At 36.4% G+C, this 19,121-nt stretch overlaps 1 protein-coding gene across 5 annotated transcripts in view; it reads left to right on the top strand.

Annotated features, from left to right (window-relative positions):
* LDB3 (LIM domain binding 3) overlaps positions 1-19,121 on the top strand; it is a 116,226-nt gene that overhangs the window by 84,816 nt on the left and 12,289 nt on the right. For 4 of the 5 annotated variants that reach the window (XM_053984412.1, XM_053984413.1, XM_053984410.1 and 1 more), the window contains 5 exons: positions 1,413-1,448; positions 6,158-6,319; positions 7,968-8,075; positions 11,880-11,927; positions 14,602-14,729. In XM_053984412.1, the coding sequence (XP_053840387.1) occupies positions 1,413-1,448; positions 6,158-6,319; positions 7,968-8,075; positions 11,880-11,927; positions 14,602-14,729 (482 nt within the window). Of the gene's footprint in view, positions 1-1,412; positions 1,449-2,765; positions 2,964-6,157; positions 6,320-7,967; positions 8,076-11,879; positions 11,928-14,601; positions 14,730-19,121 lie in introns of all 5 variants that reach the window. The other variant, XM_053984415.1, reaches the window with a different exon arrangement.

Here is a 19,121-nt window from a genome sequence, read left to right as displayed (position 1 = left end):
GCTTCAGAGTGGTGAGCCATCATTGGGGCATTTCTGTTCAAGGCAGGCTCTTCTGACCACAGGAACATCTTATTCAGACAGACACATCTGAGGGGTGTTTCCCAACTTCTGGGTTTCAAAATCTGGCTTCAATTCATATATTTTAGGGCTACATTTTAGTTAGAGGTTTTAAAAATTCATAGAGAGCACCTATGCCCAAGCCTTTGCTGATCTTAACTGGATTGGTTTTTATAACTTTATTGGAACTGAACTAAGGAAAGAATATGTGACTGTATGTATACGTGTAAATGTATAAGTACATAAGCACAATACTGATAATAATGTGGAAAATATTAAGAATAGTCTTCCAAACATAATGTAAGTTAATGATTGGAGCCCAGCAAATCCATATAAAGAAATGCGTGTATTCCTTTTTTGCTTTCAAAGGATGCTTCAGGAAGAAGGTTCAGCTGGGTAAATGAGGACAATTTGCTTTTGTGGTTTGTAATTTTACATGCCACTTAAGAAAAATGTTCTCATTTGGCATATTTCAGCTTTAAACCTGTTGAAATTTCAGCACAATTCCTTAAATAGGAAGGGATACAATCACCCATTTAATTGCTAAATAGAGAGACTATCTCAATTACTTAACTAACTGGATTTCAAACTTAGGTGTTTAAGGCTCATGAATTCTATTCTTTATGACATTATTTGTGTCTTAACTTCTTACAGATAAACAATTGCATTTAAACAGATCAGTTATTTTTTAAGTGTGTATGTGTGTTTACAGAATAACAGCCCAGTTCTCTATCAGTGAAACCGAGGCTGACTTAATCCTCACCTCAACAAAGGAATGATTTCCAGTTGAAGGAATTGTTTCTAATCCAATTTAGGTTGAGAAAACTAGTATTTGGATAGGGCGGGGAATGTTTAGGTGATACCAGGCATAAGAAATCCTTTTTGTGTAAGTCTTTGTTAACCATTTAACTGCTTAGCACTTCAAAATATCAGGTCCATGAGGACTGCCCAATTCTGATTATTTTCACTGCTTGGATTTGGCATCCAAGTATGTTCTGCTGGAATATTATTGAATTCTTTTTTGAAAGGAAACTTACTAAAGTCAAACTTATTCCTGAAATTGTATACACACATACAATGTCTCATTTCTAACCATTAATTTTCCTTTTATTATTGAAACAAAGTTGTTTGCAACTGATAAGAGGCATACAGCAAACTTGTATATCTGGTGGTTTCACCTGGAAAGCTGAAGAGGTTTCTCACAGCTATATTTATGAGCAACCACTCTAGGATGCTTTTTGCAACCAAACATTTCTCCCCAGCCCACGTTCTTCTGCCCTGGTTGTTTTGGGTGGGGGTCTTCTGCCGTTGCTGGCAATTGCATTTATTTCATACTGTATCCCCTCCTTTCACAGAGACAAGGAAAACCTTGCAGCAGCATCAGAAAACAGGTAATGTTTGCTGTGTTTGATTTACTTCCTGTTCCTCCATATTGTTCTTACCTCAAAAAAATGAAATTTATACACTGAGCAAATGATGAAAGTAGAGGCTTCAGCTAAGTGGATTCATTAGGCATTTCTTTCTCATGCACTGTGATGTGGAACAGGTGGGGATTGTGTTTCTCAAAACTTATAAACCTAAAAAATAAGAAGTTTTATATCAAATGTTCTTGAAATGGAGTACTGTCAGTTTGTGATGGAGTTTTAAGAACAATTTCCATTTTAAGCTTTGTCTAGACTATTCAAGACAGTTTTAAAATCTAAATAATATTATCTTTTTAAGAACATTTATATGTCAGAATTGGTACTCAATAGGTTATGAGGTTCAAAACAATCCCTCTGTAAGTTCTTTCATGTCAAGTTGTTTTTTCCCAAAGGATCCCAGAACATTTTGCAGTTAAGTATAGAAATGTGTTGTTTTCGATTAGTTCATTAATTAAACCCCCAAGTACTGATACACAGGTATTTTTTGAGTGAATCTGACCAGTTGTTTAGTAGAGCAAAGAAAGGCCTCTTAGTAGTTAGTCATGAAAAGAATTTTATACTACTGCTTTTCTCTTTGTTTTTGATTCCTGCCTCAGGATAGATATGCAACCACTTTTTATTTTGTTTTTTTTTAAGACTGCTTGTATTTGCACAAAGGTTGCATAGAGTTAATATCTGAGTGCAAGCATTATTTTTTACTAATGACACAAGCAATGGCAACTGGCACTTGAACAGTTGTGAAAATTGATTTTTATTTTTAAATTAATAATAAAAAAAAAGGAAATAAACTCCTTGATTCCTAAATCTAAATTAAATTTTAAAGAACAAGCAACGCATGGTAGAATTTCACCAGCAGTTTCACTTGTGTAAAACCATTTCGAGGACTATGTAGCTGCTTCACTGAAATCTCCTTTCTTTTAACTATTGCTTTATTTTGCCAGGTACAATTTCTGACTGGTATTATTGTCCTCCTGTGTTGCCTTAATCTTGTGTGTCTGTCATACCACAGCCTTTCTCCACCTCCATTACCATCACAGCTCTGCTTATTTTGATATTCATAGCAATATGAATTCCATATTTAACACAAGGTACCTTTTTTAATTTGTCAAGCCTTTCCTGGTCTTAAGCAGTAATTAACCAATGAACTATCAAGATTACTTCAGCTGCCTTGTCATTATGATCTCCAGCTCCATCTGTGGCTGGAATTCTGTCTGTTCCTCAAACCCTTGCTGTTACCTAGGAAGTGCCTCATTTACAAACGCCCTTGTAATCTCTGTTACCCAGGCCTACAGGTACCGCACATGCGCCCCAGTATGTGACCTCGAGTATTTGGCATCCTCCTAAGTCATCCACCAGGGATGCCAACACTGCCAATGCTCAGCCAGTGGCCTCCAAGGGGTCTGTGAGGCTTGGAGCAGGTACAAGCCAGAGGGAGGCCGGTGTTGGCCAGAAAGCCCCTCTTGCTTCATCCAGTAACCAAAGGTACACTGTGCCGTGTAACTGCATAACTGACCCGGTTTGGAGCTTTGCAATGGTTTGGTAATAACAACCTCTAACTCCTTCAGATGGAAATGCCCATTGCCTCAAAGGCAGGTGTTCAAGTTCTCCCAATTCCAGCAGCTTCTGGTTCATGTGGGTGTTACATTTTGTGGCTCTCGTAGGATCACACCTACAATACAGAGACGAGTCATTAAGCATCTTCAGCAGCGAAGCAGCAGCTGATATTTCTGTATTTTCAGTGGATTCCACAAACATTCCTGTATTCAAGTATTAAATCCTTCCGCATTACAGCTTTCTCTAAATACTTTCTCTGGCACTTTTTTTCTACAAATGATGCAATAACAGATGTTTTCCGTATCCATTTTAGTTTTGGTTCTCTATATTTTTGGTTCTTTGTAAGTGATCTGTTGGAGGATTAGAAACACAAAAAACTTCATGCATTAAATAAGGAGACTAAGTGCTGTTTTAATCATCCACTCCTTGTTATTGGGATAGAAATACTCAGAACTTAGGATTTCACCAAGAGAAAAAAGTATAATCTACGCTTGTATTTTAAATGTTAGAGTGCATTTGTTGCTGTGTTCTCATTATGGTTGTTAACCATTGTTATCCTCTTAACCTTTACTGATCTGTGTTCCTTTTCATGAGTGAAAATCAGCTGAGAAGAAATGTGTGTTTTTCATCCACCTAACTTACTTTTATGTTTGTTACCACAAATATGAAGATGTTTGATTTTTTCAATTTCTTTTAAAATACAAAGTACTGTAAAGATTTAAAGTCTACAAAATTATTGTATTTAAAAACCAACCAACCAACCAACCAACAAACCCTCTGTAACATGTCATAATGAAGCTGTTGCATTAGATGACCTATTTTATAAAGCAGCACTCACATTTATCAATTCTTAAAATTCTTCTGCACTTGAAGAACTAAAATGAAAGATCAGACTGAAAAACCAGAAAGGAGGAGGGGAAAAAACTCAGTTTAGCTATTGTATTTGACAATATAAATAAAATTATGTGAAGTTTATATTGCTAAATTAAAACCAGTCAAGTTAGTCTTGAGCTCGTTCTATAAAACTGTTTCGAGAATGTTATCAACTGCATATCATTTATGTAACCAAACCAGTCTGATTTTTATGGTTATATCCACTTCACTTATATTCATTCCAATTCCTTATTCAGATAATTAATATGTTCTACCATGAAGGAAGGTAAGCAAGCGTCCAACATTTTAATCATATAAAAAAGAAATATTACAAACACTATGCAAGATAAAATTTATTTGTATTTCTTCTAAACTTTAAAAGGTATTCTAGTATATATATTTTATTTTATTTATATGGGTTCATTCTGTTCAAATCTGTCTCCACATAGGTCCATGTCCACACATACAGATTGGTTTTTTTTTTTGCTTTCTTTTCAATATTTATCACTGAATACGTATTTTGATTATTTTGGAGATTGTTACAATTAAGTTGCAATTAATTAAGTTCACTGCACTCTTCAAGGTATGAAGTCTTGAATCTTTTGAAATCTGCAGCAAATTCCCTTTCACATCAGGGCAAATAGACAAAATAGGTGAAATCCTAGATTGTGTTTGTTTTTAACACATATATTAAGTTCCATTTTTATGTGCAGCATAGTTTCAATCCTTTCCTGCTTGCCAAATCAAAGATATATAAGTATGTAAGATGAAAACTGTGACTCCACAGCTTTTAATGGGGTAATTCTGGTACCCACTGTGGCACAAGAAAAATGGGTTGAAATGAATTGAATTGAAATTCAGTACCAGATTAGCTGTGATGGATAATACGCAGCTACTCTGTTACACAGACTGTGAAACTGATAGTCTACTAGTTAATTGGAAGAATTTACATCATGAATGAGTCAGGATGGAAGAAATCATCTGACTCTCAAATGTATATTACAATGGAAGAACTTCTGCAAGACTGTTGCAAAACTTGGTGTAAGGATTTGAAAGCCAGAATTGCAAACTGGATGATTATTTTCAGGAACTTATTTACTATGTACATAATTGTAGATGAATCTCCATAAGGGAGAAAATACCGATTTCATGCTTTTGTTGAGGGCTGCATTCAACTTTGAGGTTTGTGGGTATAACAACCAGCTTCTGTTTCAGCTAATCAAACAAAATATTCAGCTGAATTAAGACACCATCATGTAGACTATTGAAGAGGAGGTGAAGGACAGGGGAAACGGGACAGTCCCTTGGAGAATAAGGGGTATCCCAAATTCAGATTTTCCAAACACCCCTGAGGTCCTGAGGAATATAACTTGTAAAATCAGTGTTTCTGAGAGAAGCAAAAGAAAATATGAGATAATTTGCACAATGGATAGTAAATCTGCTTAGGAAAAATAGCTGAGAGAGAGTTGGAGGGCTAAGGTTGGCTGAAGAAACAGTTGTGGAACTGTAAGGTTTCTTTTGTTATTTGATACTTGCTGTGCTCAGGAAGGAGCATTTTGGGCATATGTACCTTGAGCAAGAGAATCACCAAATTCCATCACCCTGATAGGAGCAATTTGTAAGAACACAGAGATGTGACAATATACTTATGACATAGGTCTAAAGAAGTAGACATGTATCCATTATGTTTCTAGGCCACTGCTCATGGACAAGACAACTATGTACTGATGCTCTGATTTAAAAAAAAAATGCTAACTTTGCTCCATTTGTCTGTCTGTAAGAGATGAGTAATTCTCAAATTTAAGGGACATGATGGAAGACATTAGTAGTTCAACAGGTTACTTAATTGGTCACAGGATACAAGACTAGATTATTATCATTCATTTCAATATATTTGATGGAATTTATATGAGCTCACAAGACTGTGACAGGCTCCTCACAGCCATTTCAGTCCTGGGTGACACATTTCCTGCCGTTGGCATCAGTGGGAGCAGGACTGAAGTGCTCTTTAACGCCTGGGGTAAATTTCAGTCAAGCAGGACCAACACTGCATTGCAGTCTGAACTGCACAATGGAAAAGGCTGAACAAATGTCTTTTTTTTCTTTGCATAATTGTGCTTTACCCTCAGTAACCCAGCCAGCTACTATGTTTGCAGCTGCAGGTTCAAACATAGTAGTTTTTATGCTCTCCACGTAAATGCACGCCTTCTTAAGATGCTTCTTGTTTTATTTAATTTAACTCTAATTAGTACCCCTGTTGAGCATGCCCCGGTGGCTCCCAGTTCTGCTGCTCCTGCACCACATGCTTCAGCACCTCAGCCTGCTACTGCTGCTCCAAACACAGCCAGCCTGATGACAGCACCAGCCACCACCTCAGTAGTGCAAGAGTCTTTCTCATCCTCCTTCCAAAGGTAATGCTCCATTGCTTTATACCCCTCTGGCTTTGGAAATGCTGCATACACATTCCTAGCATAAGAATGTAGTATGAAAAGCTGTAACCTGGGTTATATGCTTTTATATATTTTGAGGGGGTTTTTTTGGTTTTTTTTTTTTTTTTTTGGGGTTTTTTTTTTGTTTTTTTTTTTTTTTTTGTGTGTGGTTTTTTTTTTTTTTTAATTTTGTGATACGTTGTTCATGTTTGCATAGAATTTGCGAAATAAAATTGCCCTAAAAATAACTTCGTTTTCAGAAAGCAAGTCTGGGCTTAAAATTAGAAATGTTTTTACACCACTTATAATAAAACCAAAACAACTCCTCAGATTAATTGCAGTGAATGAAGATTCTTTTAATAGTGTTTCTGCAGTAGGACAAGAAATGGAAAATCAGAAAATGTCATTTACTCACATGATTGAGCTTACTATGTCTCAGCATATATCAGTAAAACATGGTGGACACTTGATGATTGACTTGCTCTGTAAGTTAAATCAATTCATTTCTATTAGATTTATCTGATCTTTTTTTCCTAATGAGAATTAGCCTTTGAGCTGAAGTAAGTTTCAAGAAGATGCATTCCAACACTTGTAGCACAGTGGGAGTTACAGTTGCATATTTAAAACTGTCAGACAGCTTGTGAGGAAATGTGTGGGATTTATACAGCTGTCACTTACATTACATTAATTTTGGAGATAGTAAGAGTGAAGTTTTGGTACATAAGATTCTTTTATCTTTGGGGTTTGCTACATGAACATCCTGAAAAGATAGCTGTTTTAGCATGCTTTAAAAATCCAAGGAAAAACACACTTCTGGTAATATAAACCACTTTAAATAATTGAGACTTCAGAGGTATCATATTTTAGGTATGTATAAATGGAATTGGAAGTGTTTTCTTGGTGCTACTTCTTGGTTAATTTTTCCTAGTTGGCTCACATTATGTATATATACCAACTAATTTGTTTCTCACTTTAGTCAGTTTTTACCTAGCCGTGACCTACCAGAATGCAGTGGTAGGTCATGGCTAGGTAAAAACTGCCAGACAGCAAAGGAGGTTTGAATAAGGTCTTATGCTCTAATTCAGAACTGGCCTGAGAGGCACTTCCACATAAAATAATGATAAGGTTTAAGTAATTTTTATTCCTCAGTTGAAATGGTAGCATGAAGAAAAGGCATTACCTAGTATTTGCTTCAGACAAAAAAATGCCTCTACTAAACTTATTATTCCAATTACTTCTGGTTTTAATAGGACAACCTTCAGTCTGGGACTGTTTGCATAATAAAATGTTTATCTTGTATTTAGACTCAAACATCTTCAGATCTTTCAGATAAAAGCATGCCTCATTGACAAAAGTCCTGTCCTGTAATATTGTCTTTCTTAGTTATTGATAGAGTCTGGTTTCAAAATGTTTCCATAATGTGTGCATTTTGCCTTGTGTTCTGTAGGAATGTGCTTGGTTGTGCTATTCTGTAAGTCTGCAGATGTGTGCTACAGAAAACCTGTTCCTGGTAACTATGCAGCAGTCTTCCTGTATCTGAATCCTGCCAGAGCTTGATTCCGATGCCATGATTTGTGCCTCTGTTAAATCATTTTGTTCATGCTTTCATGCTTTTATGTGTCTTCTGCAGAGTTCTTGCAGCCCCCAGCTCTCTTTCCCAGCCTAAGCCTTTCCACGGGCCCAAGAACATGTCATTAGCAGCTTCCACTATTTCATCTGCTATCTCATCTCAGTCTAGGTATATCTGTAAAGCTCTCTTCTTTTAACCTAATTTGTTTTGATTTTGTATTATGCTCTCTGATATGAGGTTTTCAGTTTCTGAAGGGATTGAATTGAGAGAGAAAAAGCACAATGTTTTTAAAAGAATAGTCTCTTCCTTATCTTCTGCACGACAACCCAGCTAGGAAACAACGTTTTAGATGTAGGATATGTGACCACAAGGTCCTCTTGGAACAGAGGTGTTTCACTTGGTTGGTTTGTGCTGCTTTTGCTATCCTGAAATGAAAATATTTGTCTAGAGACACTGAGTGAGAATGATGGACCTTTTTTTTCTTGGTGAAAATGCAAGATCACAGGAATCTTTTATCAGTAGAAAGAGAGAATGCTGCTGTACTGCCTCACTTCCAAGCCTTTTCACTGCTTTCATAACACTTTGACAACTAACAGAGGAAAAAGTAGGTGATTTAAAGACTCCTTTGAACACAATTTGAACAGTCTTAAGAAATAATTAAAAACTAAATCAGCAATACATTTGAGATTGTAATTATCTATGTGTGTCTTATCTTTAGATAAAAAAATAGTCAAGAATCACCCAAAGGCAATGTTTGAAATTGACAAAGGGCACAAGTTTGAAGGCTTGAGTGTAATGAAGGCAAGAAGTATAATGGTCTTTCTCAAGAAAAGCATAGAACAGTTAAGTGCTTGGCACAGGAAGTATTTAACAGCAGTTTGGTTGGCTTCACATCGCTGAAACCAATGCAGAAATGAAATAGCTACAGAACAAAACATAGAAGAGTTTTCAGTTTTAGGATGTGAGCATGTCTGTTTACAGCCATGGGACTTACACAGGGGAAGTAGTCCCAGTATTTTATCAGTTCCCAGTAGGAACTGATAAAACATAAGGAATAAAACTGACTGCTGATGAGTGGAAGTACACCAATTGTAACTTTCGTTTCCAGAAGCCCCTTCTATTCAGGTAAGGTTCCTTGCTTTCCAAGCAATAATAACTGTGCATATTTGAGTTTGATTAAACACTGGCCTGCAAAACCTATTATTTCTCCTGAGCTACAGAAAATACTTGATTTTAGGGATTCTTTCGGCTGAAGATTGAAATCAGTCAGAAGATGAAATTAAATGGAAGTTTTGGTGACTACTCTGTCCAGACAGAGCACATCTGTTCATGTTGCACCAGTCTACATCTTAGGATCCATCTAAATCTTTCCTAAGAGCTTGTTTTCATTCCTGCCTTGGAAATCATGGAATCCTAGAATGGATTGGGCTGGGAGGGATCTTAAAGATCATCCAGTTTGGGCAGGGACAAGTTAAGCAACAACTATGCATAATTTACATATAAACAGCTAATAAATTAGTATAAAGGTAACCAGTACTTGCTGACACTACTTGCATGTCTTTCTTAGAGCTAGTGTAATACTATTTTTTTGATTGAGCTTTTTTCTGTTTCCCTTAAATTTTATATGCAATTAATGGGAATAGGGAAGCAGTGTGAGGCCTCGAAACCATATTAATTCATTTGTAGTTATGTACCAACATGTACTAATCAGTGTGAAACAAAATTTTAAAGAGAATAAAAAGATGACATTGAGATATTGAGGCATATGAATTGAAAGTAAATTAGTAAATTAGATTGTCATGGACCATTGCTGCTTTTCCTGCCCTTTTGAAAGGAAGTGACTTGTCTGGGGAGGCTGTGTCTCTCCACTCTTGAAGGTTTTCAAGACATCACTGGCTAAAACATGGAGCAAACTGGTCTGACCTCAGAGCTGGCCTTGCTTTCAGCAGGTTAGATCAGATTCTTCCTGAGGCCTCTTCCAACCTCAAAGATTCTGTGAATCTATGAAAAACATCTGTCCATTTCAAAAAGAAATGCTCTAGTCTCCTAAAACCTCTTGCTGGCACCTGGCAATTATTTTGTTCACATAGAAAAGATCTACAGCGTATCAGCTTTATACACTGCTGCTTTGTCAAGTGTGATGCTGTCATCTGCTTCCCTGTTACCAACAGGCAGATGTTACTGTCTGGGCTTCAGCAAGTCCTGGCACATAAGGGCAAATCAGAGACTTGTAGGACCTGGAAAATTTTGGTTCCCTGATAATCAAGTAGAAGAAGTGAACTCTGCTTGGTTGGTTGGTTGGTTTTGGATGGCTGTCTTTCAGCTGGAATAGGTTCTTTATCTTGGTGCATTTCTTCCATGTTTGTTTTTAAAAGAATTGTGCATTATAGCTAGTGTATTCAAATGTAAGGGACTAAAAATGCTTCTAAATTGATGTATAATTCAAATTTTTGAGCATCTGGTAGTTTTAATTTAGAAATCAAGCAGTGCTTTAGCATGCCAAAATGCAGACTTTTAGCTTGACATATACCAGAGGAGTACTGAGCATTTAATATCACTTTATTTAAAAAAAAAATATGGATGACCTTAATTACACCACTGTTTTACAGGATGGGGATATCCTTGGGTAGATGAGCCTGAGGTTTTATCACCATTATTCCAGTGTTTGGTGGTTTTTTTTCCTTTTAGATGCTTTAAAAACATCCACCAAGAAAATGTGGGAGGGTTTCTTGATCAAGATCCTTAACTATTTAAATCTGATTTAAAACTTTAGTAGATCCTGTTCTATAGTGACTTAGCTTTTGTGAGCATATGCATAACACTTAACATGAGTAAAATCTTTCTAATGTTCCTGAAGAGGTGTATTTGAAGTAAATCACTAATCTTTAACAGACTGTCTTACTCTTTTACATCTGCAGTAAAATTCTGACTTACTGTTATCTGTTCCACTTACAATCTTACTTAAGAGAAGCAAGCACAGCAGGAGAGTTTTGAATAAGCTTGAAGCTCTTCAGGGAGGGGTTATTTCATCCAGAGGGTTAAAGCAGGGCATCCCATGCAACAGCACTCTGGGAATACAAAACCAGGAGAAACAATGGAGAGAGTTACAATTATGGTTCTAAAAGTCAAGTGTAGCTTCTGATCCAGAGATTTTAATCCAAGCACTGTGTCCATGGTAAAGGGAAAAAAAAACTCTTCTCCAGAAGTGAGGAAAATAATTGGCATAAGGCAGACTCCTGGTGGTTCTGGGAAATGTGGGCTGTGCCCCTGTGGGATGGGATTGATGCACTGCCCTGCAGACAGGAACTCTGTTCATTCTGAATCCTCTTGTTTTTCAGATCATACGTTGTGCAGGCTTTCAAGTACTTCCTTTGCATAAATGACTCATTTGCATAAATGACTCATTTATGTTCTGAAACTATGCTGTTTCCCCAAGGAAAAAAAAAAATCTACCTGTTTACCTAAGACTATAGCAATAGAAAGGTTCTGCAAGGCAAAAGTTGAACATGGTGGGTTGATGGTTTTGCTTCAACTACGCCAGCCTGTCCTTTCCATGGGGTTGTCTGAGCTGCCTCACAAGCTGGGGCACTTCTGATCTTTGGCTTTTGGTTCATTCAAGGTTTGCTTTTCAGATTTGAAGCAATGTAAACTTATGACACTGAGAAAAATCCCTCATTTATTTTTTTTTTCTGCTAATAAAAATAATTGGAGTTCCACAATCAAATAACAAGATCAGATGAGAGTGACTTATGGAGCTCTCAGCTCACTGACTTATTTTACCATTCTTCAGGTTTCACTGTGATTCCCAGCTTAAATAAGAAAACAAAATGTAATGTAATACTCATATGATTATAAATATGTACATGTTGTTTAGTTTAAGAGCCTTTCTTACTCATAGGAAATTCATGGTAGGGCAAGATATACCAATCTTTTGTGTATATTTTTTCAAATACCACTTTTGTCTCATTTTAGTTTCAACCGGCATTCTTCCACCTCCATCAGCTACCAGTCAAAGCAGAGGTATAAAACTGTTTTGTGCAGCTATTTTACCTTAAAAGTACTTAACAAACCAGTTTCTTGCTACTAGTAGGCATCTAGTGAAGCGTTAACATAAAAATGATCTGCTTAGAAATATTTACTCTTTCTTTTTCTGACAACTAATAGTTTTCAGAGCCGGTATTTAATTTGCTGCCTGTCACATGCCATTGACTGCTACAGATAAATTCAATGAGGTTGCTTTCACTGCTTTTGAGTTGCCAGTGCTTCTTGATCCATTAAAGCATCTTTGGTCCTTACAACATCTTTTTATTCTTTCTTAATTTCCTTCTTTCTTGGGTTTGTTGTGGGTTTTTTTTTTTTTGTTCTTTTTTTGTTCTTTTAATCACACTCCATTTCCTTTTCTTCAGCAGAAATATAAATCCTTTCTTCCACTAAACCCTTAATGATGCAGTGTAACACTTTATTTCTCTTTGATAAGCTTTCTTATCTTTCTTACTGTATTTAATATGTGTCATACACATGTAAAAGGGTTAAAAGGATTCAGTACTTTTAATTTTGCTTTGATTTTGGTACTATGAATGGGGGGGTGTTGTTTTGGGGTTTTTTCAGCTTCATTTCCCTGAACACAAGGAAATCTGTGGTATGGTTCTACTATGCTATTATATTTGGGAAACATTTGAATTTTGAATAACCATTTTTCTTCATGACAATCTAAGTATTACTAATCTAGTTCAGAACTTCTTTCTTTATTTTGTGCATTAAGAGAGATTCACCATTGGACCTGTGCACCTGGGAGTAGACTTTCCTGACTGGATGACATTTTCAGATTCAGGCTGTGTGACACGTCATTTTAAAATCTTTTAACCCACATTGTAAATATTGGCCACTGAGCTGTGTAGTTTACCCTGAGCAGCAGATTTTAGAACAAGGACAAGTCTTTAGATGGTGTGTTTAGCTGGTGGCATTTTGAAAGCTGTGGGTGAAGCCAGAGTGCCCACAGTGTCCGTGTCCCTGTGCTATGGCAGGAGCAATGGCCTCTGTCTAATGATCCCAAGCACAGTGCTTCTTAGCCACCACGCAGGAGGTCTCATCAGGAAATAGACAGTAAGAATAGAAACCAGAGTTTTACAGTGCTTAGAACAGCTTTGGCAGTTACAAAAGCACAGCATGGTTCAGAACAGAATTTACAGTGAATATAAACCCACTAAAATAGTTTATCTTGGAGAGTTGTGTTCACTCACGGTACAGTGGACCCAAATCCAGGCCTAAGCCCTAGACTAGGTACAGAAATAATTAGCTATAGCCATTGTAGCAATAGCTAAGTTTCTACGTCTTGCTAAATAGACAAAATAAATTAGCCTGAGGCAGCAATGCCATGCAAACTAATCTATGGCAGAAACACTGTCAGAGCAGCAAAAAACTGCATTGAGGACAGGTTTATTTTGTTCAAAATAAAAAATCTAAAGTTTCCATTTCTCAGAATGTTTCTTACCTGCACTGGAAGAAATCTGCTGGGTTTGCCATGTAAGATTATAACGTGTTTTCTCCAGATGGTATCTGTTTCCACTGTTAAAGGAAGTAAAGTCAAGATGGACCAACAGTCTGGGAAAGCTGGATGCTTCTTTTCATATGCTGACAAATGTTTTCCTATAGACAAACCCACTTTGGAAATAACTCATTAGTTGTCAGCACAAATAGATAGGGATCTAGTTCATAGGGGGAGTGACACTGAAGGGAAAAAACAAGCAAAACTGTTTTCAGGGTGAGTAAGAAGGACATTCTGTAGTGAGTAGGTTTTTCTTACTGCACTCATCCCATTATCTGTTGCTTCCCTTCCTTGTACTTCTTTATTCTCTCTTGCTTGCTTTGACTGTGATGATCTTTTAGCAGTCTGTGAAGCACAGGCACTACAAACAGAATCACCCCAAGTAACTGGCAGATAGAAGAGGCATATTTTGTAATCTTGTTACTGTAATCAAACTGAGAATCACCATGTAAGCCATAAGATAGAGAAATACTGTTTCTTACTGATTTTTGGAATACTTAGAAAATGTTTTTATTCTAGGACTGGAAGAAAGTGCATCATAATATTGCATATCGTATGTTTTTTTTTTTTTTTGAAGCATGAATCTGAACAATAGGAAAATTAATGTAATTTTTTTCAGTCTAAATAGGGAAAAGAGTTTCAGAAAAATTTTTAAAGATCACTTCAGTATTTTTGAAAAGAGTATAACAGTATATAAATACTAATTAACATTTGTAATAGTAATAACTGTGCTGAGCAAGTGTATTTTTAAGTCCAGATATGAACTCGTTTATTTATCTTAGACAAGACCAGGCCTTTTTGTTTGCAGAGAAACAGAAAACACAAACTTTGTATGCAGCTTTGTGAAGTCTGATCCCTTGTTACTGAGAGTTTCAAATTTATCATATTCTCTCAGCAAGCTTTTTTCTGTGATGACAACAACAGCAAACTTGCTGTTACTTAAAATCCTTATTTGACTAATTTTTCTTTCCAAAAAATTGTCCAAGCCTTCCTTAGCAATGACAGAGACTGATGAATCTCCCAGCATTCTCTCTTTAGTTCTCACAGACAGTTCCTCTTGGAGTGCTCTGGACGCTGCCAGATCTGTTACTTCATGGTCAGTGACTTTTGCTGTTTATAAAGTTGTTCACACCTACATTTTGCTTTTAGAAACACAACCCAGTCATATACACCAATGCCAGTTTCTGGAAGCTACAGTGAAAGTCCTGCTCCTTCTGCTGCTTCAAAAATGAGAGTTGTTACTACTGCCAGCATAAAGCCCTCTGTCTACCAGCCAGGTAAGGAGCCTTCAAAGTACTGAAAAGAGTCAGAAAAAAATGCTCACACATTTCTTTTGGAAAAATAAAATGTAAAAAGTACACATTTTGTACACAGACATACCAGAAAGTATTTATACATGTGGGTCTAAATGTTGCTAGTTTTGCCTCAGATTATCTGAAGATTGAGGATTATGTTGTATTTGTATTCTACTTCAGAGTTAAAATGTGAAACAAACAGACAGGAAAATAAAAGCAAGGGAAAAGTCTAATTAAAAATGTGTAACCTGATTTTTCAGAAGAAATACATTTGAAAAATAACACAGGGTATCCAGTTAGGAGCCCAGTGACACTACAGAATTGAGGAAATGGCTAAAAAAGAATGCACAGTTCAGGAAGGAGGTAAAATAAGTGGAGTTTGCTTGAGCAGGATATATTTGCAAAATAGGTAAGACCATATATTGAGTTTCTCAAACTTAGGCTTATATTTGAAATAAAGAATGAGGTATTAAAGCACCTCATAATGCTATTCCATTTCCCAAAGATAGTAACTTAAGGAATATATTTGGTTATTCATTCATTTGGAAAATATGCTTCTTGATATTATTTAAATTCCTTTGATATTAATGTGTTACAAATGGACTGAGCTTCTGAAACCATTGATGACCAAAATGTGAACCTTCTAACTGAATGAATTAAATGAGACAGCAATATAAGTCCAAAGGCAGTTCTGTTTCAATTTAAGGTTTTTCTGATCTTAGCAAGAGAATTAAAAAGTTGATTTATATCTTTACAGTCAAATAAACATGAAAAGGCCAAGAATTCTAACAGTCTTAAACTGTCTTCTGTAATGTTCTATTTCTGGATCTACTGAACTTAAACAAATGTAGGAATTTTAGTTAGACATAAAGCAGACAGACAAATCAATTGATCTTTATATTTGAGACGTAAAGGTAGGAAAAGTCAAGTCAGAGCTCTCGTGAGCTATTTTAGGGTCTCAAAGTAAATAAACCTTCAGCTCCTCCTCTTTTGCTTTAGTAAAGCGTGCCAGTGTATACCATGTTCTCACTCAAGGCAAATGCTATTATTTCTGACTTGAAAAGATGACGACAGCAGATTTATTTCTGTAATGCAGAAGAGAGCAAACTCTGGCAAATCAAAATATCTCCTAAATACACTGACTGATGTTAAGCCCTGTGCTCATTTGAGGAAGTATAAACTCCAGTTCAATATACAAACCTGCCACAGAAATACAACTGCAGCTATTTCCAATTATTGGCTGGATCTGGTAAAGTCAAAGCTGGCTGTTGAATTCTACTTGGAATAAGAGGAAAGGCTTTTGTTTTCTCCTGGGTTGGGCATTTTCTTTGCACTTCCTTACACTGCTGGTGTTCCTTTGCAATTCCTTAGGCTGGTGCTTTTGAGCCTCATTGCCTCTCAATAAAGGCTTAAATAGTTGGCAGAGAAAGAAAAGGTCCTCCTCTACTGTTTAGGAGTTTGAAATCCAATAAGGGATTCTAAAATGCCTTCATAATTGAACCCTAAAGTGACTCTGGTACAAGAGAGGTTCCAGGCAGAGATTTCAGTGAAGATGTTTGGTTCTTGTATTGGTACTTTATTAAGTGTTATATATTTGATGTACTAGCACTTCGGAGTGGTTTTGGAGCATGAGCTATCCTCAGAGACAGTTGCAGAGCAAATGGGAAATTGCCACTTGGAAGAAATGGAGGAAATAACATCTCCTGTCACAGATGGGAAAATCAATAGTACTTAGAACAAACCACCAAGACAGGTAGAAAACTTCCTCATCCAACCTTGTCAATGACTTGGAAATGTGGGGCAGCAACTTCCAGATTAAAACACCAATCAACAGGCTCATATATTCAATATAGAGACTCCTGAATCAGTCACTTGAGAGGATTTACAAGGCTATTTTAATGTCAGATTAAAACCCAAACAAACTGAAACAAATCTCAAAATGAAACTGCATTGTTGAAATCTGGCTCAGATGGGATTTATCAGGCAGTCTACACTTTCCCTAACCTAACTCAAGTGGGAAATTTTCTTCTGCTAAAGATCTTTCATTTTTTCCAGTAGAGAAAGCTGTGAGCTCTGAAATCGTCTCCCTAAATTTCATAACCCGTGTTTTAAAGCACAGACTTCTCTTCTGAGCAAGGCCCACTAGATGGCAGAACATACCTGACTATTCCTTTCCCGAAGGCTTTCCCAGACCAGCATAACCTTTCATGTATCCCAAACAACTCCAGCTCCACTTCTGTACCACAAAGTAACACAATACCTAAATGTAAGAAAGCAGATCTTTCCTTTTAAGTCCCTAAGTCCAGCTGGGCCTGCTTGTGTATGCAGAATTGGTCAAGCGTAAAGGCCTGATCTGCTCTTGGAGGAATTGGTAGAGAAATTCCCACAGTTCTTAATGAACTTTATATTGAATCCTAAGCACCTTCAATACTAAACCAGCAGCTTCCACACCATTATTTCATTTTTAGTTCCCATAAATTAGAATAGTGTCTCCCTATAAAACATCATCTGCTCTGTCATCTACTCTGTACTGTAACAGTATATGGGAAAACTTTGGGATTCAAGGATGTGGCCACTATATGTAGTGGCCTCACTACATATCAGTTGTGGTTATTAATTTATTTTGTTACTGATAATAATAAAGAGTAACACTTCTGTCATCTACTAACAAAGGAAAAAAAAGGAAAAATGTTCTAAAAATGTTCTCATGGTGCAAGTCTGTGTGACCAAAGCATTTGAGACGCTATAAATCTTTGCTTTACTACACGAGTCTTGGTAATGTGCCTTTTTGTCTGGAGAGAAAATAGCCATAGGCCCTAAATGAAGAGCTGAGGGAGAGAATTCCAACTTCCCCAGAAGCAAGGAATTGGCTTGCTCTTACTCCTATTAAGAGAGACCTCTTCTCCTGCTATTCTCTCAGGACAACAATAATGCCATTCATTCTTTCCTTTTCTCAGAAAACAGGAGGGCTGAGAGAAACAAGTTGATAGAGGCTAAGTTGCTGAATTATTTGAAGTATTCATTTTTTAACAGTTAATGGTCAACTCATACAATACTGGGATTTTGAGAAAATATTCTCTGATATACTGAATCTTAGTACTTTTTTAGCAGCAAACAACCCCCTTTTTCTCCTGATTAGTGTTGGAAGACTTTTTGAAATACATAAATGTTCAATGTGAATATGTATGGCAGTAGCTACTAAGACAAAAGAATTGTTCATATAAGCTTAGGGATGTACTTCTAAGAAAATAAGATAATTCCCTTTTAATAACAATTGCTAAAATCTCAAAGTTAGTGAAATCTTTCTAATATGTTGCAGTGCTACTATTTTGAAGCAATAGTAATTGCAGCTTGTTCACAGGAGGAAAATGTATTGTAATAAATCAGGCCTGTAAAATTAAATTATAACAGCTGAAAAGAGAACTTGGAGCAGATGCAAACACCCAACATTTGTCATTTTGCAGTAATTCCTCCAGTACTTCCATTTAGTAACTGGAAAAAAGTCCTATTTTGTTGTTTTATTTTACTTTCCTGATTTCTGTTTCTTTATTTTACTGCAGCAAATAGAAAAAAAAGGGTGAAAAGAAATAGAAGGTAGAGAGAATGTAGTGAAGTGAGCTGAAGTCACCTTGCTTAATTAGCCTGATAGGTGGGAGCCTAATGAACTCATCAATTAGAGATGAAATATTAAATTCTAATTTTGCATATCTTAATACTGTAATACATAAATAGCAAGAGCCTCAGGATCTAAAGAGATTGCATATAAACTCTGTTCTGAAATCTTTAAATACTGTTTACCATTTCCAAGTTAAAAATAAAAAAGCCTCAAGCTAAGGTGGGATACAGTTTTATGAAGCAGAAACATTGCTGATGCTGTACCATAAGAAATTTTTATCAAGAAAATGCACTAGATTCAACTCTGACCTCAATAAAAAGATCCCAAGGGTGATCACAGTGCATTGATATATATGCAATTTAAGCACTTGCAAATTGCCAATAATCAGTGTAAGTTATTATGTGGCAGGGTGTGGGCTGAAGGAGGGGTGTTAAGTCGAATATAAACTTCTCACAACTTTATTATTCAGAAAGATCCATGTTACTTTCAGAACCCTCTTTTCTGAAATACCTTTCTACCTGCAATCCCCTTAAACCTGGACATGGTGTATTTGGTCATGATTTTCTTGGTACTGGGATCTACTGTGTGGAATGTTTGCCCAGACTGCTGGAGAACTGGCTTCTGTTCCCAAAGCTGTGCTCTCTCATTTGGGCAAAACACTTCAGCTCTCCAAGCTTCTTTTCAATCATTTGCTTTGTTTTCCTTGCAAAGGGAAACTGCTTTTAGTGCTCCTGTACTTGGCAAAGTGAGGCTGTTTC

This window comes from Vidua macroura, chromosome 8, assembly GCF_024509145.1.
Source record: "Vidua macroura isolate BioBank_ID:100142 chromosome 8, ASM2450914v1, whole genome shotgun sequence".
NCBI lineage: Eukaryota > Metazoa > Chordata > Aves > Passeriformes > Viduidae > Vidua > Vidua macroura.
The sequence above is the reverse complement of the archived record's forward strand: the minus strand, read 5'-3'. Positions and strand labels throughout refer to the sequence as shown.